This window comes from Nesoenas mayeri, assembly GCF_963082525.1.
Source record: "Nesoenas mayeri genome assembly, chromosome: 1".
In the NCBI taxonomy this organism is placed as follows: domain Eukaryota; kingdom Metazoa; phylum Chordata; class Aves; order Columbiformes; family Columbidae; genus Nesoenas; species Nesoenas mayeri.
Genome location: NC_137541.1, coordinates 114,422,273 through 114,445,703, shown reverse-complemented (window position 1 = coordinate 114,445,703; position 23,431 = coordinate 114,422,273). Strand labels below are relative to the sequence as shown.

At 34.7% G+C, this 23,431-nt stretch overlaps 1 protein-coding gene across 1 annotated transcript in view; it reads left to right on the top strand.

Moving 5' to 3' along the window:
- The window catches only part of CFAP47 (cilia and flagella associated protein 47), a gene marked incomplete at both ends in the record, with an annotated part of 301,064 nt that overhangs the window by 35,241 nt on the left and 242,392 nt on the right, over positions 1-23,431 (top strand). Inside the window, 5 exons of the mRNA XM_080353150.1 lie at positions 5,885-6,053; positions 9,136-9,236; positions 10,424-10,583; positions 17,177-17,369; positions 18,771-18,980. Coding sequence (XP_080209276.1) covers positions 5,885-6,053; positions 9,136-9,236; positions 10,424-10,583; positions 17,177-17,369; positions 18,771-18,980 — 833 coding nt within the window. The remainder of the gene's footprint in view (positions 1-5,884; positions 6,054-9,135; positions 9,237-10,423; positions 10,584-17,176; positions 17,370-18,770; positions 18,981-23,431) is intronic.

Here is a 23,431-nt window from a genome sequence, read left to right as displayed (position 1 = left end):
GAGGAGAGTTTAACCTCAGTATTTGATGGCTGTGAAAGTCAGAGCTGTAGTGAAAGCAGTATAAAAATATACGTAAATAGGTAAGCTAGCAAATACTTCTTAGTGTCATATTGTATCCAGGCTGTGTGCTGCTTTCTTTTCTGTTTTGATACGATTTTATTTGAAAGACACTTCAGTTATGGTTTAGTTTTTTTTTTTGCTGCAGTATAAGGAGCAGCAGTATAAGCCAGCTGAACACCTGATGAGCTAGGCATTTTTTTTCTGTTCAGCTCTGAAATGAGAACAACTCTCTGACAAACAAAAAACCCCACGACTATCTGGCCAAATATCTGTTGTAGCTCCCTCATCCTTATCCAGAGAAAGAGCTAAGAGTTATTACTTGTTGACTGATTGCTAGCAGTGATTGTTTTTGAACCGAGTTTTAAAATGTACAGGGTGTTTCAAAACGATGGACTCAGTTCTAAATCACTGTATCTGTGCAACCACAAACTGCCCATGAATGAAACTCCTACAGTCTGTACAGCGGGTGGAGGGAACATAGAGCCTTCATAAAAAGGTTACTGCAATTTGCTAAACTGTTTGTAAATTTTATGTAATTGTATATGTTTGGTCCATCTTTTTGAAACACCCTATACTATCCAAAATTGTAGAAGCATGGCTTTTCTGACTGCAGCTCTCTCTGCAAGCTCCCTGTCCAGGTAACAGAGAGGAGCACCTCATTCCTTTGGTTTTGTTCCAGGGAAACCGGCAGCTTGTGATCACTTTAAATATTTGCTCCTCTTTGTTCCTCAGCTGTGAGTGTGTTTTAGCAGGCAGGATGGTCCACCTGCTCTAATAGCAGTGTTGTGTGTTGTCTGATACAGAAAGGGGAAAGGAGGCAAAGCAAGGTGCAGGAGTGACTTTTTCTTTCTTTCTCCCTCTTTTTCTCCCTCTTTTTCTCCCTCTTTTTCTCCCTCTTTTTCTCCCTCTTTTTCTCCCTCTTTTTCTCCCTCTTTTTCTCCCTCTTTTTCTCCCTCTTTTTCTCCCTCTTTTTCTCCCTCTTTCTCCCTCTCTTCTTTTTTTTTTTTTTTTTTTTTTTATTCTTTTTTTTTTTTCCCCCCCCCTTCCCTGCTGGAAAATAACAAATTCCACCATCTTGGAAAAAAGACAAAACACACAGCTGTCTAATAATGATGCCTATGAGAGGCCTTTGATTGAGATAAATAGAGCAAGTCACACTTGTCAGAGCTTATTGCTCAAGGTTTTTGTAGACAAGTGGCAGGTGGTTTTGTGCTTTTTTTTTTTTTAATTTTTGCTTCATTTTTAATGATGTACTTTTACAAAATTTTTATTTATTTTTTTTTTAAGTGAAAGACATTCAGAATTCCTGGTGTAAGACATGAATTCTATGGAAAATCTGCAGTTGTGGAATTATAGGGCATTGCTGGTGCATCATCTCTGACCATATACAAGGGAAAGCTTTAGTTTTATCTCAGTGTTTTGAATGATGGGTTTAAAACTAGTTACATTATTCATTGTGGAAAGCTGCTTATCTGTGATATAAAGCTAGGGAATTTAGGCTGTGTGAAAGATTTCAGTATGTTTGAAGGAGACACTCATGTTGAATCTGAGTGGAGGTTGAGAATGTATATTGTATATAGTTGCAGAACATAAACCATTGGTTTTGCACTTAGGCTTAAATTTGAATCAAACTTGTGTGTTTTTCTTTTTTAATTTGTTTGTTTGTTTGTTTTTTAACGTACATTATATTTTGTCCTACTAAATCTCTATGTTGTTAGTGCTATAAATAGAGAAGCTTTAGAATCAGCCTTTACACAAAAATTCAATGACTTGTAATGCTTCAAGAAATTGAATAGTTTGTATCTAATTGTATGATAAATACAGGAGTATTATCCTTTACAGGTGTTTTAACTTTTAAGTCATAAATTAGCTGATTTACTTGCAATTCCCTGTGAAGTGTGAAAGCAAGTACTGTAATTTTAGGGAGATATCACATATTCTTTGTGCCAAATAAGCTACTTGATTCCTGGATTTGACAGCAAAATTTTTACTCAGCCTTTAGAATACATGGTGTATTACAATACTAATTAACAAAATATATTTTATAAAGCATAAAATACATTATCGCATTGGGGCACTTGTAAAGATAGAAATGAAGTAACTACTTTGAAGGTGTTTTTTGAAAATAACTGAATTATTTTTTTCTACTTTCAGATTTCCCTCCTCAACCTGAAAATTAAGCTTGAGTTTATTTTTAATGCAATAATTTTATATAAAATCCCAATTTAATTGTCGTGGATGCTGAGATAGTTTTTTCCCCTTTTGTTTGTTTCAGTATTTAGGCCTGAGGCAGGAAGTCATTCAGTGGTGTTCACTCTCCAGTGTTGGGCTTAGAGCTACCATGTACTTCCTTGGTCAGGCAGATTTCTTGAAATAAGCAACTTTTATTTGTTTAGCAATTATAGTAAAAAAGATTGAAGGTGTTTTAAAATTCCCTCTAAATAAAAGTTTGCAGTATTGTGAGCTTTATTTTAAGAAATGTTATGTCCTGGTGGCAGCCTACACAAGCATGTGCTTTTCGGGCATCATTTGGAGGTGTTCTATGTGAACACATAACTAAAAGCTCCTTTGTCTCACATGACTAGTATTTTTAAAGCTTCTTTGGAAGTATTTTAATTGCTGAGACTAACACTTTCTAGGTGATCCCTCCTTTCCAATTAACATGCATAATTAGTGTAAATCAGGACTGGAAAAATAGTTCTTGTAATGATATAAACAACCTGGAATGTTTGTGAAAGAACTCTTTCTAGTCTGCTTCCTTCCTGCACCTCCCTGTGTTCTCTGGTTTATGAAGTTAAATGCAGCTTCAGAAAAATATCTCAATAGATAAACAACTGTAATGTACTCATATATAATTTAAAAAGTAACTGCTAGTCCAGGAATAGTATTTTTTAAAGCATATTTTCATCAATTTTATTTAGTATATAATGTTACAAAAGAGAATTTTCCATTATGGAGTTCTAGATTTTTTATTTTTCTTAAAATATGTGTAAAAATAATGATTCTACTTATGAAAAATTGTAAAAGTGAAATTAAGGTTACTTCTGTTTCAGTAATATGTGTATACATGTGTGTATGTAGCTGTGTACATGTATGAAATATATTTTCAGTTCTAAGTTTATAGGATTTTAAAATCATTTTTCATTTGAAGTACAGGTTAGTTAATTGCAATTCATGAGGCAAGGGATGTAAGAATGAAATGGAAGGTCTACAATGTGTTGTCAGTTATATGAATACCTTTCTATGAGTTATGTTTGTTTTAAATTTGCACCATTGTTCTTCAAAGCAAATGCAGATTTTCAGTGAACATTATGTCCTACATGTAATGGATTGAATGTCTTGCATGTACTTGGTTTTGCTTACCACACTTGCTCTTAGCATGTAAAACTCTTGTTGCATAGTAAGGCTAAACAAAATTTTCCTGGTAGTGGGGATGAAAAACAAATTTTGAATATCTACTTTGGGAGAGGGATAAAGGGATTCCACCTTTTGTTGTCCAAAATAAACATACTGAACACAACAGCGTTGATGAAGAACAATTGCAGTGACAGCTTGTACTCTTTTGCATAGCCAATGATGTAGTGGTTTCTGTTGTAGACTAAGCTTTTGAATCTTACCAAACTTTAAAAAGTTAGTGGTATTATATAGTGTCATATATGTCAGGCATGCTGGCGATAGAAGGATTTTCTAGCTCACTTTTTTACTGCAGTTGCTGGCAATAGTGTTCCAAGTGTTAGAATTGCCATGTAGGGAAGCACCTACTGGCTACAGGGAACCTGAGATGTGCACTGAGAAGCGCAGGCACTTTCTCTCCCTTCTCCTTACAGTGACTCGTATACTTGGGAGATAAGTTGATTGTTTATGCAGTATTTTGCATATTGCACTTCTGAAGATGTATTCTGAGTGCACTATATCCAATAGAACAAACTTCCCTTACAGTTGAAGGAGTGTGACAGAATATTTGGATTGTATCTGTGTTGTGACTGGTGCTTGACCTAAAGAGTCCTGCACATTTTTTTTTCTGTCTCTCTCTGATATTGATTCACTTTACTGTTCTCTCTTATATATGTATTTTAACAGCTATCAGGGTTACCAAATACTCACGTATTCAGCTCTATTACATCAAGCTTCTCTCATTTTTTTGGAAAAAATTTTAAAAGGTTTTATATTTGACAGATTTCACAGCCTTGAAAAGCAATACTTATTACTTTCAACTATAAGAAAAGAGAGCTGTTTCTCTGAAACCGTGAGGAGCCACTGTTGTTAGTGACATGAAACAGTGTATTTCATACGCATTTTGAAGTGAAAGGAAATTCTTACGCTATGAAGAAAAGGTCCTTTTCAGTCTAATTTTTAATTATGTGGTTTTATGCCATAAGAACACAGTTTGAAGATGTAGTGATGAATTTTTTATATGGGTGAGTTGAGATACTAAAAATAGATGAGTATGTAAACCAAATCAGTAGATTTTTACTTGATCGTAGTTCATAACACACCTCAAACATTAGTTACTAAAAAATCTTAAATGGCATTCACCATGTTAATATTGAAAAGCTAATTCTATATTAGAAAATCTAATATTCATCAGATTTGAAGTATCAACATAAATCAAGGGACTGTGCTGATGTCACTAGAATAACTTCCCTCGTTCCGTGCTTTCCTCTTGCTAAGCACAAATACACAAAATGTTCCACAAGGCTCAGCACACATCTCCTCACCAGGAGTCTCTAATTGTGTGTTACAAACTCTGTTGGAACTCCAAACATAGTAAATGCCCTGTACTTCTCCTTATCTAAGCTCTGTGTTGATTCTGTTACAAATCAATATGTGCCTCATGTCCTGACTTAGGACATTTTTTTTTTTTATTTCCTCTTGTGTATATATTCTACACACTGTCACATGTGTGAACCTGAAGCATCATGCACTATTTTCTGTAGTTTTGGAAGGCTTTTAAATGATTCATTACTTTTTTTGACATAGCTGGTTGTACTGCAAATTTTAAGCAGCATGTAGATTGTATAGGCCAGAGTTAACCATACCTTTTTGTCTGGAGAACATACCGTGTTGATCCTTGGAAAGGCAGGGTGAAATGCCTCGTTGAAAATGTACTGTGAAATAAATTTGACCTCTCAAGTGCACAGTCTGACAAAAATGAGGATTTGTATAAAACATGCTATCTTTTAAATTCTAAACCTTATTTATTGGGATGTGAGGGGAGTGTGATTGCAGAGATAAAACTAGGATCAAAATCACTGGAATTTGGACTCCTAAAATTCAGTGGCGTTCAATGACAAAGTTTTTAAGCATGGTGTGTTTCTTTGTTTTCTTTGAGATTTCTTAATTTTAAACTCATTCTCCACCTTGATCTTGGACCCCATTTTATTTGTGCTCAATATCCCGTAACAGTGGATCTTTTGTCTTCAGTGTTTGGGAAAGGCTTTCCGAACTTATGTAACTTTGTTTCCCCCCTCTTTCCTCATGCTTATACATTTGGGGCACTGCTCCAATCTTTTTTTGATTCAGGAGGGTGGCTGGAGAGGAACACAGCACAATGATTTACCAGAAGCCTTGTCTGTGGCTGTACTGATAACTCTGATAGTTTTGAGCATTCATTTTTTTCCTCAGTGGGGGAAAAATTAACTGTCTGCTGCTTACTTAAAGGGCCAATTCTTAGTGCTAATAGACAACCATCTTATTACTATTGTGATCAGGTCCTAAGCTGAATTTCAATAATTCTTCTGGAAAAGTAATACCACTCAGGTGGTTCAAAAAGTACCTGCAGTTTCTTGGGGAAAGTGACCACAATGATGTCTTTGTCCTTTAGGTGGCAGCATATGACTTCACTCTTCCAGTGAAGACTCCTCAGCCTGACTTGACATTGACCCAGTCAAATCCTGGATCTGCAACTTCTGTTGGATCCGCAAAGCACGTCGTTGCTCCTCAGCCACAGGCGGTGACTGTGGCTGTTCCGCTCTGTAGAGTGAAAGCAGTTGGTAGGTAAACGGGGACTTAAGCAGATGGTGGATACTTATATTTGTAGTGATGTTTTTGCTTGTTTTCTAGTGCAGAGAATGACTACTCAACTAAAATTCCATTGAGAATTGTATAATTTGTAAATTGTTTGGAAAATTGCAAAAGTTAGACATTTTGATTCATATTTTTAAATACATGTAAAGCTCTACTTAATTATGGTGTGCTGGGAAAGTATGTGTGGGTGTTTTTTTTTTTAATATATATACAGCTATTTGCCTTATATAAAAAAATAATTTACTAAAGCTATTTTTTTTCTACTCATTCATTAGTATTTCTAGACCTTATCATGCAGACTCCAGCATTTACAGCAGTTAATCTGTAAAGAGTAGAAAAGTAGTATGTCAATCATACGCTTTTTTCTGGTTTTACTCTGTCAGAACTAGGAGCTCTAACTGTATTCAGAACTCCTCTAAAGTGGCTCTGACAGGTCCTGATCTCATATGAGAGAATTGGTGCTAATTTAGTCCATTTGCTTCTGTTTGCTTTTATGTGTAGAACTGTACTGTTCTGGCCTGTCAGAGTTTGTTAATGGTCAAAGTTACAGGCCGTTTGCCTGCAGCAAGAAATTGATATTTTAAATGTTTCTTCTCTGCTTTTCTTAGAAATAATTTGTGGTTCTCTTTGGTCTCCTGTCTGATCCTTATAGTCATATAGAACTACACATTGTTAATACTTGAATCCACTAGCTTGCCTCATGTTAGTTTTTTATCTGTAGTCATTGTATATTTGAGATGAGACTAAAGTGCTGAGTGTCTTCCTGGAATGAAGTCTGTGTAATGTTTAGACATCTTGGGCGCACTGAAGGAGGCTTGGCCAATTAAATGCATAATGTGTGGTAAAAGCAATTCCAATTTATTAGGTTTTATCTATTTTTTTTTTCGTTCTCTCTCTGTAAGGTCTTAAGGCTTACTTTTGAGACCTAAGATATGAAAGGAATCTGAGAGACCTTCTTTAGATCTTGTGGTGGAAGTAAATTAATATTAAATATTTCTTAATATATTTAGTTTAGGAACATGCAGAATAAAGATAAATGTACATATGTATAGGAGATTGTTAGAAAGAATGTCTCTAATTAAAAAGTCATGAATCAAAGTGACAAATTTCTAGTGCAGAAGTGATTAATGTAACCTGAAGAAAAAAGAAATGTTTATTTCCTTTTCCCTTTCTTTGTGGAATAATGAATTGATACAATCAGTAAGTCTCACTAATAAATTACAATCTTAAATAAATTTTCACAGATTTATACTTCTGCCACGTAGAATTTCCCCAAAGTACCAGTATATGCCAACAACAAATAATAATCATGGTATTAAAGTGAATATATAACACTTTCAATTCTGAGAAACAGTTGAAAAAAGTGTAGCTTCTATTCAAATTTGAGCACTGGAATTACATTCTTACTGGGAATTATGTTGGGCTGGGAGGAGGGAGAGAAGTCTAAATAAATGTCTCGACCACTCAGTATTTCACATAATCATGCAGATGCAGGCAAGTAGTCAAATTATTTTTACCATTAAAAAAGAACTTTATAATTTTATTACATTTTGACAACTTAAAAATCATGTTTGTTATTGATTGACCATTTCAGATGGTCACTTTAAAACTTAAAAGTGGGTAAGATGCAACATGCAAGGCCAATGTTTTGATCTGTGAAATATGCTTAGTTCTTACTACTGTGTGCTTTATGGCATGTTTATTTTCCACTCTCCCAACCTGGCCCATGACAGTTTTTGTGGTTGACTGGGATCCAGACTGCATAGGACAGTGCAGCCGGCACTTAAATCAGTATCTTATATCTGATGTTTGTATTTGGGATAGTTCACTCTGAGAAAAGAATCACAATAATGTTGAGTAATCAACCTAGTCTTTAACTTCAGTATAGTCAATATGTGTTCAATCTGTCATGCATCTTTTTAAAAATTTTTTAAAACAAAGTTTGTAGACTGGTTCAGTACCTGGGAAGCAAAGCAGACCTCTTACTTAAATACTTGTAAGACTCTTACCTTTGAGACTGCTTATTGGTATGTAAGAAAGCTCCAAAAGAGGAAACAACCACAACAAAACAGAAAGGTCAACTGGAAATGACACAAGCTCTACCTCAGCCAGACACAAATGCAGATGACATTTTATTGATGTAATGACCTCATATGAGCTGACTTTTTTTTTTAAAATAACCAATCTCACAATCATTTTGTGGGATAGATATTTTACTTTCCTTTTCCTCCTAATCTTTCAGTTGTGCTGCCTTTTCCTTCTACAGGCAGTTTCTGAGACGTGAGGACTTGACAAGTGACATATTTGCCTGTTACTGGAAGCATTCCAGCAGATTAGGTTCCTACTTGGAAACAATGTTAGTTTATAGCGTTTACATGCCTGTGCTTTAGAGAAGTATGGGTAGTATTGTTCTTCACATAATGTAAGATACGTGATTAGGAAATCCTTCAGCCTTTTTAGAGGCAGAAGGGAGCTGATCAACACACTTCCTTGCTGAGTGTGAAACAAACTTGCAGATTTTAATAAAAGGATACTTTGGGATTGCTAGGTTAATTTCCAGTGTTTATTCAAGAAGCAAAATGAGTCTCTGGGAATATATACCTTTGTTTTCCTAAATCCTCACTTTAAACTTCATCCTTTGTGATGGTTTCTTTGTTTCAGCTGTACAAATTTAAGAGAATGTTGTTTTTCAGAAAATCTTTCAAGTCTTTTCTGATAATTACTGTCACAAACGTAAATGAATTAATCTGCAACAGGAAGATCATGTGGCTCTCTGTTTATAGCATATTTATAGGAACAAGATGCTGCAAGTCTGGTAGATACACAATTTAAATAATTTTAATGTGACTAAAGAGTCATAATAAGACCAAGTTTCATGGCAGTAATTATGTATATAGTATGGGAACACCAGAAAGAAAATACAACTTTAAAACAAAAGAAGAAACACTTCTGCTAAGTATGTGCTGAGAAACGATTTCATGAAGGGACTTTGAGGAAATATTTGTCAAATTTAAGTGTATAAACATCCTAAATTCTTTTTTCCAACAGTACTTAAATCACCATTGGAGTTCTCATCAATGGAACTTCAATTTGCACGACATTCGAGTGGCATGAATTCAAATATTGCTGATGAAAGACTGGATTCTCAGGTACATAATCACAAGTGTTGCTATTCTTTGCTATAGCTTTTAAATAATCAAGTGACTGGGAAATAAAACAGATTTAGAACTCAAAATTCATTCATGCTCTAAATATATGCTTTAAAAGTTTTCCCATTGTCATTTTGTTCCGTTTTTTGTTTTATATTCTTCTTTTGATCAGTAGAAATTTTTCAAAAACTCAAAATTGGACTTGTTGTGACTTTCTCATATATGAGAAAGTGTGTGCAACATGAGAAGCCCACCATGAGTTGTTTAAGAAGCTTCCTTCCAAAGATTTTCTGCCTTTGCCTATGCCAGTAAACCAGAGAGCGACAGTGCAGGAATGCAATTGATGTGCAAATGATGGTCCATACATCTGAAGTACTGTCCCAGTATGCTGTATGCTATTGATCTGTGCCAGCTGGCACTCTCCCCAAAAATTCCTGGTCATGATTTAAGGCTTAATGTGAAGAGGCACTAAATAGGATATTTGGCCATTCTGTTTTGGAACATAGAGAATTCGACTGTACTAATGCAAAACATACCATTACATAATCTATTGCAATTCCCAAAGGCTTTGTTTGGAAATCATAAAAAAAAAAAAATTGTCAAAGATGAAAACACTTGAAACTTTTTGTCAAGTATCTTCAGAAAATGATAATGCTAAGTCAAGGCCTCTTCCTCATTGTGGATCTGTTTGGAGTTGAAAGAATAACTTTGAGATGAAGGAATGGATTTGTTTGTTTGTTTCTACCTTCATTTTTGAATTGAAAGAATGGTGTTGAAAACCGATTCTAAACTTACTTTTTCAACACATCCACCTCGGACTCTAGATGTCATGAGCCATGTGTTTAGTGCTTGCTGTGCTTCATTTATATCAGGAAAACCCCCTCATTTCTGTCTCGGTAAGCACTCCGACCATGACACTTTGATCTGTTTACCTTGCACAAATGAGATTTTTCCATTCTGAAAGAAAATATTGCTCTTTGTGAAAATGGTGAGTGACTGGAAAGCATCTAGTCTGTACTGATAGTCATACTCATCTTCTCAGCTTACAGACAGAACAAACTGGGTTCTCCATTGCTTTCTAGTACCTTCTGGCTTTCCTGCTTAGGATAGGGCAATGTGAAAAACATCATGGTCTTTGCTGCTTTCCCTCATTCATCATGTCCTTCTTACTCTGCAAATAGTTACAGAAGCTTGACTTGAAGAATATCTCAAGGCAGCAGTTGAAATGGAAATTGAATTGGGATGATGAAGGAAAAAATACAGGAGGTGATATTTTTAAATTTAGTCTGCGAACTGGATTCCTTGATCCAGGACAAGAAATCAGTATTGCTGTATTCTTCTGCCCTCGTAAGTAATTTTCCGAATTTTTCTAGATATAGTTTGGCCAATATACCATTTTCATTGATTTGTCTGACTTTTTATGATGAATCATAACTAGCACTTGTTTTGATTAACTTCCAGTTAACATGAATAAATAATGAACTAAAATGCCAAAAGACGGGTTTATTGTTGTTCTGAGAAAATAAGGCAGCTGCAGACCTAACACAAAGCATAGAATCACTTGATAGCAGTATTTGAAAAGTCTTGTTTGCACATACAAAGCATTAAAGCCTGGGATACCTGAATAATTTTCAGTACTGCTCCTTCACATGCATTTGGGTTGACTGATGTAGATGCTAAAGCTTTCCAAGAGTACTTGGAATACATATAGACTTGTTTTCTAAATAGCCATAAATTAGATAAGAATGGAAATTTCCTGCCTCAGTGAGATACAAATCACTTAACTATGGTATTTTCTCAGTAGTCTGCTCAGGCAACCAGACCCTAAATAAAAAAATAGATTTCTAAGAAAACTTGGGAGCCTGCAGGAAGATGGTTATCAGCCATATACACTGGAAGAGGAAGGGCAGAACATGAATATTAGGATTCCACCTTATTCCCAGTCAAGCGTTTAGGGCAGGGAGTAGCGTAATGCTATATGTGAGTCGATACACCCCACCAATGTATGCAGTTGATGCCTACAGAACTCAGAGTCATTTTGACAGTTTTAAGTGTCTTGCTTTTGGAGAGGGAAAGAAAAGTTGCTTTGTTGGTTCTGTCTGATCCTGAGTCAGAAAGTGAGTATCTCTGTCCTAAAGAGAGATGTTCCTGCTATTCTTTATTATATGATTGAAATCTATAATGTCAATTAAGCATTAGGAAAAACTTAATATATTTAGAAATAAAAAAAACCATAGGTATGAGAGTTTTGCCATGATTCTGTATGATAAATTGAGAAGACTATTAAATCTTGTGCTACAAACATGTGAATATGCAGGAACAGTATTTAATCACATGTTGCTTGGAGTTGCTAGCTGTACATTTTTCCATTATGATTCATGCCTTGTTGGTAGCTTTTGTTTTCAACTTATAGTTGATGAAATGGAGAAGTAATGAATATATAATGATTTTTTTTTTTTTTCCCCAGAATTATTTAGAAGGGCTTTTGGTTTAAATCTTTTAATTGTAGGTTTGAGTACAAAACTTGGACTTTTCTGAAGTTTTTACATTTCTGAGCTGTCCATGAGATATCCTTTTAGAAGTATGTGTTTAAATTAGTCTACTAATTTATGTATTATTAAAATTAAACTGTTATAAGAAAGTTAAATGCCATTTACTATTGGAAGACTCAGCAGAAATATTTAGAACATGTTTCTGGCTTTGATGCATCATTCTGTCTCTTTTTCCCTTACGTTCCTCCAATGTAAATTGCAAAAACTGTTTTTTGGGTTTGAACCATGTATTTATGAAACACCCATAATGTGTCCAATGCAATAAAGACTTTTTTCTAGATAGGTTCTATTTTTTACTTGGTGTAATCCTTGATTTTGGAACCAAGTGATGTGAGCTCATCTTCCTCTCAACTATGCAGGTCCTCAATCAGTTTATAGTGCTAACTTACATAGGTTATCAAAATGGAATAAACAGAGATGGAAAACTTTTGTTAAAGAACTTGTTTTGGGAGCAATATTAAATACAAAAATCCAAGGATAGTAAGTGACTTGAACAAAATTATTGTCCCGGGCTGTGAGAAAATGCTAGAATATAAAAACTAGAAGGAGTTAAACAGTGGGAGCAGGATGGCAAGAAAATTGGACAAAACACAGACAGATATGATAGGAGAAAAATCTGGAAGTTATCTCTTTTCAGTAGTTCGATTTTAGCAAAGTTTTAGATATATGGCCTTGAAATCTTAGTTTGCTTATAAAAGATATAAGAATCTACTCAAAGTGCATCTGGAAAGGTGTCTCTACACAGAAGAAAGGCTTGGGTAAACTGAATTTTGAGAAACTGTTGAGATGAACCTCAGAAGAAAAACAGGTTAAAGAAGTCAAGGAGCAGGAACATATCATAACCCCAGGTCTTTGGAGTAAGAATGTAGAGGAAAGAGAAATGGAAATAGACAATGTTACAAAGTGAAAAATAAACACTTCTAACTTTCCGCTGTTCCTTGAGATGCAATTAAAAATACATGCTGTTTCCCATAACTCTATTTCTTTAAAACATCTTTTTCTCCTTTCATAAATTTTTACTTTGCTTTCAGTAGGGTATTATATTTTTTCTGCAGCATTTCAGATAATAAAGCCTACGTATATTAGACTTGGAAGATTAAAAAAAGATAAAAATCTGTATTTTCACATATTTAATGATTTTTAGGGTCTGGATGACCACGGGGTCTTATTTTCTCTAAGGACCACTCTAACATTTAAGACAGAGGAAATTTTAGAAAAAAATTCTCATAAAATTTGGTGCAGCCGCTGGAGAAGGATCATGTGGTAATGAATAGGTGAAACGATCATCCATGTGATGCTTGTTCTATTTAGGTATTTACATCATGAGAATGTATTAAAATTGCTTGTGTATTGCAAAGACTGAAGCTGAGAACAGTATACAGATAAAAGCCATTATTCAGAATTACTGAAAAAATCATATGTGTAAATGCAGATGTGTATATACATATATATGACAGATAAACAATTGTCACTTGAAGTTAATTGCATTCTTGCTGTGTTCCTGTATCTTTTATTAGCAGAAATAACTGTAAAAATCTATTGCCGTTAATTCAGTATTTTAAGTATTTTCCCATGATTTATAGCTTACTTGTCCTATACCTTCACTGAAGTTAATTATTGTAAGAGAACGTTAGATACATCAAAACCCACACAGGAGACCTTGTTAGTCAATATGGTGTGCTAATCACCTTCACAGGTTTGTACTGTAAAGTTGTAGTGTGTGGGGGGCGAACAAACCTTAAAATGAACTTTGAGTGTGCGTTGCAGTTATTTTTTTTAAATACACCGCAAGATTTATAATGATGAGAGTGCAAAATGCTATCATAAGCTACAGTGTGAAATTAAATGCTAAAATTTGTATAATGCATGGTAATATGATGCTACCTGTGAAGAAAAGTATACTAAATTTAATAGAGATTCTCAAGAACTGAAGGTATATTAATATATGTTCTTCTGCTGTACTACAGTATAATGTGTTAATAGTATAAGAAAAATATCACTATATCATATTGTGGTGTGAAAAAATTTATCTGCAGCGTAGTGAGGTACAATAAATCTGTGCTCTGGGACTCCGTGAGCAAAAATACTCACAAATGCACCACTGAGTTAAAAGGAGCTCAGTGCCACTGGAAGATGTGATGACTATGGAATGAGCAGAGATTACAATCATGATCTCCATGTTCTAGTGTTTTTTTTTGTTTGTTTTCTGCAACAGTACATTATTAAATAACTGTGCCCCTTAACAGTTTCTGTGGAGAAATGATTAGTTTGGTTTTGATTTTTTTTTTTTTTTTTCCCCCCTTCATTTTTTGTAGGGTCTTACCTTTAAGTTTTAACTACCTGTGAGTTTTCTACTTTGAAGTCTGTTTCAGTGTATGCAAATTCTTCATTGGCTCCTGTTTATGCTGAAGGTGTATATATGCAATGAGGCATGAATTTTTGGGAAGTCAAAGGCAACTAAACTAAGAAGTGTAGTGGATGAATAACAATCAATGTGAACTTAAGAGGTTGAGAAGAGCAGATGGTGATTTTACACTTTCCCCACCCACTCTCAAAAGATCAAAAAGGATGCTACTATACATTTCAGATTTCTGGGGGAAAAAAGAATATCAAAAATTAGATTTGTGCTGCTAGAGAGGAGTAAGGAATATGAACATTCTAAAAGAGGTGTCTGTTTAAACTGTCTTTTGCTGCTAGTTTAAATTGCAACTGCAACAGGTAGAGTGAAAGGTGTGGGGACTTTAAGTATTTCTCCTCCAGAAGTGCATGAGCAGTATTGGGAGGAGAACTTGCACAGGCTTATAACTGACTTTCAGCAGAATTATAATCTGTTCATGTTTCTATTAACAAGGCATCTGCATAAAGTATGGTCCCACAATAGCGTGCTAAGGAGTTTAGCACTCTGAACTGGATGGGCTTTCTAGTGCAAATTGGACTGAAAATGAAGCAACTAATGAATATATACACATATGTAATTTTAAAAGTTGTGTTTCTTTATTCAGATTTTTTTCTAAGGTAAAGCAATGAATGTTGTTTTCCCCTAAAAAATATATCTAGAAAAGACAGAGGGGAAGTTTCCCATACAAGTCTTCAGATTTTGTTAGCCCTTGACAAATTTAGATTGGCAGATTTGTAAATACCATCAAATCTCCCCGAGGAATATGTTCACATCTGCTGGACTCCTTGTTGTTTGCCCTATAGAAGTTCATGGTGGTATATCAGAATGGTAACAGCAGCACAACCTTTGATAGTAGTTGTGAAAGGTGTGATTAATAGAATAAAATCATGACTTCAGCTGTTAATTCAGAACATAATTCTCATTAATTTCAAGGTAATTTACTTAACATGAAATATCAAGAAAACATTGGTCCTAAGCATTAAAAACTAATGAACAAAACTTCATGGAATCATTCAGTATGGCAACATCTTGGTGTTTCTGACATAAGCAATAAATTATTGGCCTACATATTATGCAGAATTTTGATGTTAGTAAATGTGTGGAGCCACACAGAATGATCAGTGGTGCAGAATATGCACTGTCCTGCCTTCTGAGTGAGTCAGGGATTCTATGTCAAATGGATGTGATCATGTAGTTAATGGATTTGCTATAATTATGTACAGTATGGTCGAAAAGTGTGTATGAGGAAAGCTTGATGCTATTCTTACATAACTTTCAAAGGTTTAACTTTGGAACTATGGTTAATACGAGTATTTTACAATGTGAGTTAGTGGAAATTGTGTATTGTTTGGTACTGACATATGCTCCTCTAGGTTCCTTCCTTCACAGTGTTCCATCCATATGGCATTTATTGGTTATAGTTTTTCACTTTCCTTTGCCTTGTCTTATATATGTCTAATATGAAGATAGGATGCCCAAAATATGGTTTAGTTAGAGCACAGCTGTAGGACAGTAGACTGTCTAGCTCATATATGGGACTAACTTGTACAGAACATCTGTTCTTACAAGCATGTCAAAAATACTCTGTCTCTTCATACATCTCCATTACCTTTTCTGATACTCTCTCACCTTTCCTTCATAAAAGGGCTAAGTGTCAGAAAAAGAGTGTGTTCTTGCTCTATCAAAACCTAGAAGCACAAGCTTCACAGCATTCTCAGCAGTATCGTCTCTTAAAGTTGATTTCCATCTAACAGAGAATTAGTCAGAGGTTGCAAACACTGCAGCAAGTTTCCCTTTCGTCTGGTTTCATGTTTTCTAGTCTGAAAAGAAGGGTTCTGCAGGCCATGTTCTGGTGAGCTACCAGTCTTCTGTGAAACTGCTCGGTTATCATCTGTGTGAAGAAATTGGCTCTTATGAGGAGAGAATGAGACAATATTTTGAAGACACTAGGTTTTCTCATTTGTGTATGTAAAGAATGCCAGCTCTTTCTCAGGCTGTGAAAATAATTATCTGAGTTAATTTCAGAAAAGCTTTTTTTTTATCTCTTTCCTCCTTTAATATTAGCTGAGGATATTTCCATACTTACTATTCTGAAGACAGAGGGGAACCAAAAGGAAAGGTGTTTTTCTCAAAAATTAAAATGTAGTTTTTGTGCTGTCTTACAACACGTCATGCAGATTTGTTTCTAAATACATGAAGTGTTCCTTAGTTGTCCCTCAAAATTCTTTATTTTGCTAGCTCTTTAGCAGGTGGGACTGACTGAAAATTGGGGAAGTGGCACTGCATGGAACACCATTTTGATAGTGTAACTGTTGCGGAAGGAAGCACCTTTCTCCCTGTATCAGTGAAAGAACATGTACTTTTCCATCCTAGAGCAAACTGGCTGTTAGCAAGATGGTGGGAGAAGGGGCAGAACTCAAGGGAATGGGAGGTGCTCTCAGTGGAGGATAGAACCCATCCTGCTGGCTTATGTGGGGCTGACTTGGCAACAGTACAGCGTTTGGAGTCATCTATTAAAATGTAGTGGTTGCCATCTTAAAAGGCACCAACTTTTTCTCGTCTTGGCAGTCAGATGGTTCTGATATTTTTTCTTTTATAACATTAGCATTCTCTCTGTTAGTGTAATTTATGATGTGATTGCAATTTTGAAAATTCTGAGAAGCTTGCATTGTTGTCATATATAAAGGAATATTAATACAGTAAATGAAGAATGCAAGCTTTGAAAAATATCTGACAAATTAAGAAGAAATATGGGTTTCTGGTTTGCTACAGGCAAGTGTCTTAAGCTTTCTTAATAGTTCTTCTGATACATTGACGTATGTTAAGCTACATTTTGAGTAAGAAAGAAACATTGATTTTTTTTTTAAAAAAAAAACCCAAAACCCTAAACTAAACCAAAACCTTCTTACTATAACTCTTTTAGTTGTATGTATTCATGTTAATATATATGTTTTTTTCTCCCTCTCCTTCTCCCCCCATGTTTTTAACAGCTTGTCCTGGGACATACTCATCTGAAATATCAGTGTGTCTAAATGATAATCCATCACATTACAAAATAACTTTGTCTGGCACTGTGAAGTCACCAAAAATAAATTTTGATCCCCCTTTTATAATGCTGATGCCAGTTCCTCTGGATGTGAAAACTGAAACAACTATCAATATCATTCCGCAAGATTATTTAAGGTAAAAATCTTTAAGGAGATTTATTACAGAAATCCTGAATATTTTTTGTTTTGTTCTCTTCTGAAAAAGTGAACTATTTTTGGTTTGTGAAGGTTACTATTTTCTGCTCAGCAGAGGGGTTTGCATTATCAGGAGAAAGTTCCTGTAATTAATATTGCTGTATATTCAACAAGCCCATGTTCTGTTCTCAAAATATTCCTGCTTCATGAATTGACCATCTTCTGATTTATTCACTCTGTTAGATGCTTTTAAAATTACTTTGAATAGCACAAAAATTAAGAAGAGTGTCCTACCAGGATTTTTAAACTTTAGCCAGATACTAAGATCATTGTCTTATTTCTTTTTTTTTACATTGTGATCAGAAAAAAAAAAATCTCTTGTTTTATTTTCTCCACTCCACAGATTATAAATCACTAGGTTCTTTCTTTCTTCCTAAGCAAAGTTTTAATATGAAGGAGGACAGCACAAACATTTTACTCTTATCCTAATTATTATTATTTTTTTGTGTGTGTGGATTACGCACTTGATCCAGTTATTTAAATTCATGAGAGCCTTTTTATAATCTTCATATTATGTAGCATAACCCATCACCACACCTATTCCAATTTGTTAAAAACCTTAATATTTTAATCTTTCCAAGTGCTCCTGTGCATTTGTATCAAAATACGCTTTTCTGTTTCCTAAGATATAGCTTTCCTCTTTGTATTTAGTAAAGAGCAGTAATATTAGTTTGCTGTCCTTATGTAGGACAGCAATACTAGAAGACATGGAGCAAAACTCTTTAAGTTCCCATAAATTAATGAAATTAACTTTACTATCAAATTACTATTGTTTTACCTTGTTTGAGTTGTAGTAGTTTGTCAAGTGATTTGTCTATTGTCAGTAACTCAGTTGTTTGAACTGAAATGATTTTGTAAGGGCCTGGACTGACTGCCATTCTTATTTCAAAACTGCAACCTAAAATTACATAACTGGGGAAAGCATCATCATTATCTTCACGAATTTCCCCTTAATAGTTCTATTTTAAAACTTGCTTTATCTTGTTGTGCAGTAGTGCAGCTTCATCATTATTAACTAAAGCTTTGAGTTAGGAAACCTAGAGTAAGGAAGTAATATCTATGCCTTTTGTAGTACTGTTAGTAGAAATTGCTGTTCATTTGGATGTTGAACTGCTGCGGGTAAATATAAAATGTTCAGATACATATGTAGAAAACAAACTAGCATCTAAATGCTAAAGGAAATTTTATTCTTCAGTTAGTTTCACTCTATTTATACTTCAAAATTGAAGATATTCTTCTGTATTTAAGTATGAAAAGCAGTTTTGTAAATGTGTGAATCTGTAAATCAACTTTACTGTCATCCTGTGAGCACAAACTCCATTACTATTTATTTTTAACACAGGCAATCACGAATTCAAGTTGAACTTCCAGAAATTGAACTTGAAGATGGTGACAGGATTTGCCCTTTTTCAGTAGAGTTCCCAGAAGGACAAGATATTGTTCTTTCATCAGATGGCACAAATAAGGAACTAATTTGTCATATCAGCTTCAGATCATCCAAGCCAGTGTCATTTTCAGGGCATATGTTCTTCACTGATGATAAAGAAAACAGGTAATGTGTGCAATTCAAAGTCATTTGGGGGTAGGGTCCAAACTGACAAAGTTGGAAGTCAGACACAGAGCTCCTAATGGTTGGGTAAAGGCACTCAAGAATAATTCTGAAAAAAAAAAATGAAAGTAAAACATAGAAATGTATTTCTTTTTGCAACTGAATTGCAATTTGAAAACACAAAATTTGGCTTTGGACTCTAAGGTAAGATTCACCTGAGTGGCCATCTTAAGGTCTTGTATCTTGTTTGTGTCTAGTGGTAACTCTTATGTCTACTTCAGTCTTCTCAGACTGCTCTGGAAACACATGGTCTTGATTCAGCAAATCCCATTGTTTTCTATTACAAAAGATTTTGCTTTTTCAAAAATACCTGATTAAAATTTTACAGTCCATGCTGGATTTCAAAGTGGTCTGATTTTGAGTTGATTCAAACTCTGTGAAATTTTATTCTATTGACCCTGTCTCTTACAATTATTATTTTTTTTAAATGAAATATTTGTAATTGGTTTAGAATGTCTTTTCTGGCTTTATTCTAATGGCATCTGGAAGAGCTGATGATTCTTATCACCTATTTGCAAATCTTTACAAAGTTGCAGTGATATGATCTTGCAAAGGATTGCTCCATTTTCAATCCTCTCACAAGCTTCAGGTGTTCTTCTGGTTCCCAAGAATTTAAGAAGACACATCTTATGACTAAAGGTAGGGAGACTTCTCAAAGGAGAGTTACACTGAAAGTCTCACATACATCTTATTTTTATTTTAAAGTAGTAGGCGCTTTTTTAAGGTAACTTTAATGGTAAAAAGCAATGCAGAAGGTCTCCCTGCCCCTACTAAACAGAGATCGAATCTGTTATTAAATGTTTTCAGCATTTTTCCATCTCTCCCCTTGGTGGGATGAATGGGTGTTTGCACGAGAAGGAAAGATCAGGTACTGCTGTAATTAAAAGTCATTCCTGCAGTTAATACTTTCAGTAAAGCAACTATTTTGAGGGTTAAGTGTCTCCCCCCTACAGCTTAGACTGGTTTTTCCTAAGCATAAAACTAAATTTTTTATTAATTTGATGCAAGGGTTATGGACCTTTCAGTTATTACTGCTCACATTGGACTAATATTTTATATTTTTCTGTACAGATTGTCAGCCAAGAATCTATATCTTACTCATTTTATTTAATTCAAAGATTTAATCATTGTGTGTGATGTGATTCATAAATGTGTGCTAAAGCTTGCAGTAATTATGAGAAAAGGATGATTTAAGCTTATGATGTGGCCTGAAATATAGCTGCTGAGCAGGCACAATATTTAGTTTTAATAACTATTTTTATATGATGCACTAGCCAGCTTCTCAAGCCTTGTTATAGAGAAATAACACTTTCTGCTGTATAATAAACTTTTTCTATATTTACCATTAAAATGAAATGAAGGATACCATTATCAGTTTAAGGGCAAACTCAATGTGTTCTTGAAAAAAGATACCAAATAAAAGTCATAACTTTAAAAAGCATCCTTGTTCACAATGGTGAAAACATAATGCTCAGGAATGTCAAACCATTTCAAAATTGCTGCTGTATTTTAAAATGTGGTACATAAGTATTTGTTAAAGGACAGAACGAAAAACGTTGTTTTGCCAATGCATGTGAATTTCCTCTCAGGGAGGGGGGTGTGTGTGGGCTGTAGGAACGGATGATGCAAAACCTGAACACAACTGGATGAAATAGCACTCCATCCAAAACAAACGGATTCTGTGTGAGCTATTAGTGTAGTAATGTTATTCATATTGGCTCTCGTGAAGAAATTATTTTATCATAACCAGAAAAAATTATTTCCTTCAATTGGAAAAGCCCTAAGTGCATGCCTGATTCTCTAACCCAAAGCATATTGTTGTTATTCTGATTAAGTCTATGACAATTTATACAGACCTGAGTTTTGTTACTACTGTTAATGTTACTATGTGCTTTGATATTCCATTCTTTAATAGTCTGCAGCTGCAATTTCTTCTGCTCTGCATATCTACCCTCATTCTTCTCAGTGCCTCCCTATGGGAGACCTATGCAATGCATTCAAACTACAAACATGATTTAACTAATTATCTAAGCATTTGATCAATTTGTTTCAGATGTTGTAACTAATAAATTTATGCCGCTTTGTTAGTTTGAGACTTTTAGAAAGACAAGATTTTGGGGCCTTCTGTGCCTTTGATGATAAAATAATGAAACCTATAACCTTTTATAATATATGTGAAAGGTAACTGGTCTTGAATGGGTTCCTGATTCATTTAACAGGCTGTGAAAACTCACAGTATCAATTGCTGAAGATTTATTACTGTGTCGGGTATTCTCTCTTTATATTTCCATTTTCAAAGTAATAATATATATTTTTAAAGTATTTGAACTAAAATTTTGGACTCCAACTCATCATCTGTGTTCTGGGATAGAATTAAAATGAGCAAGTTAAAAGGTTATTTTCATATGTTGGTACAATATCATGTCCTGTATTTAACTATTTAGAAGAGGAGTCTTAAATTCTAAGCATAATTAATTCTAGGCATATTCCAAAGCAAGAGTATGATGAGACAAATACTCTGTTTTGATAATTTTTTACTTAAGCTCTTCAGTGTTTTGCTTTTCTAAGTTCAGGTCTAAAACTTCAGTACAATTGATTTGTGTAGTACATATTAAATCTATCTCTTTTTTTTTCTTTACATCAGGCTGAACATTGAATAGAGGATAGATATTGTTGAATTTGGCTGTTTTACAAAAAGTATTTGAAAGATGATAGGTAATCATGTTTTACAGCAAAACTAAGCTATATAGAGCTGTAAAAGAAAACTGAAGAGAGATATGGTGATCATTTATACAAGTAATTTACTGTGTGCACAGATTCCATTAAATTGATCATAAGAAAGTACATTAATATTTATTTAATGGCTGCCTTAAATGAGAATTTGCAGTTAATTTCTGATCTTATTTTTAGTCTCTGTTCTCCCTTTTTCCTCCTTTGACTCCAGAGCAGAATGAATGACATTTCCTCACACAGGGCTGATACAAATACAGAAGTAAAAGATAATATAAAATCGAAGAATGTGTTGAGCAAGTATTTAATGAAAGAGAAGAAATATTTAGCTATGACACTTATTTCCTTCAACTGGAAAAACTAAATTATAAAAAAAAAAAGGCCTCTGCAAACATGACACATTTGTATATTTGTCCTCTAGTTGTTATATCTTTTAATTTGCTGATCAGATAAATAATTTAGGAGGAAAGAAAGCTTTCTGCTATCCTGATTGAAATGACATTTAACTTCTTATTTCTAAAAAATAAATAGTAAACAACAGATACATGTTGTGTCATACAATCAAAGGAAATGGTACTCTGGACAGCAAAATATATCCCCCCTCCCCTACCCCCACATGTAGTGGGTAGATACATCACTGTGATCATTGATGACACAAATGTACTGAAGCTCTTGCCTCTCAGCTTCTATAGTTCTTAATTTTCCTTCCCTCTCCCATTGGCAAGCTGGGGAAACTCATGCAATTTCTGATGTTACTTGTGTTGTTCACAGCTGGAACTTCAGGTAGAGGATGTCAGGGATCTCAGCCTCTAATAACATGATGCAACTGAGATACAATCTCTATAAGGTACTCAGTTATGAATCAGTTACAGTTGTTTTTCTTGTCCATGAGATCTCAGCATCTTGCTGATGGAAAGAGTCCGTTGCCTTTTGCTGTTGGGAAATGTGCCTAAGCCATTCAGGTCTTTAATGGACACTGCTGGGAAATGTCAAATGCATGTATTCTGCTGGCGTGCCTTAGAGAATTTGGAGACAGCAGGGATCTAGAAAGTATTGGAGTTCTTCATATTTGCATGCTTCTTTGCTGCATGCTTCTTTGCTGCATGCTTCTTTGCTGCATGCTTCTTTGCTGCATGCTTCTTTGCTGCATTCTTCTGACCTAATAATATATTGGTGTTTTAGATAGGTGGAGTGCTTTTGAAAACCAGGATGGTCCAAAGCCATTAACCACTCCTGTTCTTTTCTGTGCTGTGGCTTTCTACCATTTTGATGGTTCCTGCCTTAATTCAGGAATTAAGAACCGACATCATTGCTGCTACTAGAAAAAACATGGCTGCTTTCCCAAGGATAAGTCTTGTGTATCGTGTGAAATCACATGTGTCACTATTCATTATTTCAATTGCTGTGGAAGCCTGAGCTCCTGCTGCAAAGAATAAGGGCTCCTCAATGTCAGGGAACTGCTCATTTGTGAATGAAAATGGCAGAGCTTGCATGGATCATCTTTTCTTCTCCCTTCCAGTTCTGTCATCTCTGGATCTGTTCAAGCATTTTTGGGAGGAGGGAAGAGGGCAGGACTTTATTTATTTTTAAATTAAAACTTCTAGTTCCCTGCCTCTAGGTTATTCCTTATTCTTAAAGATCTGTAAAATGCCTCACTCTCATGT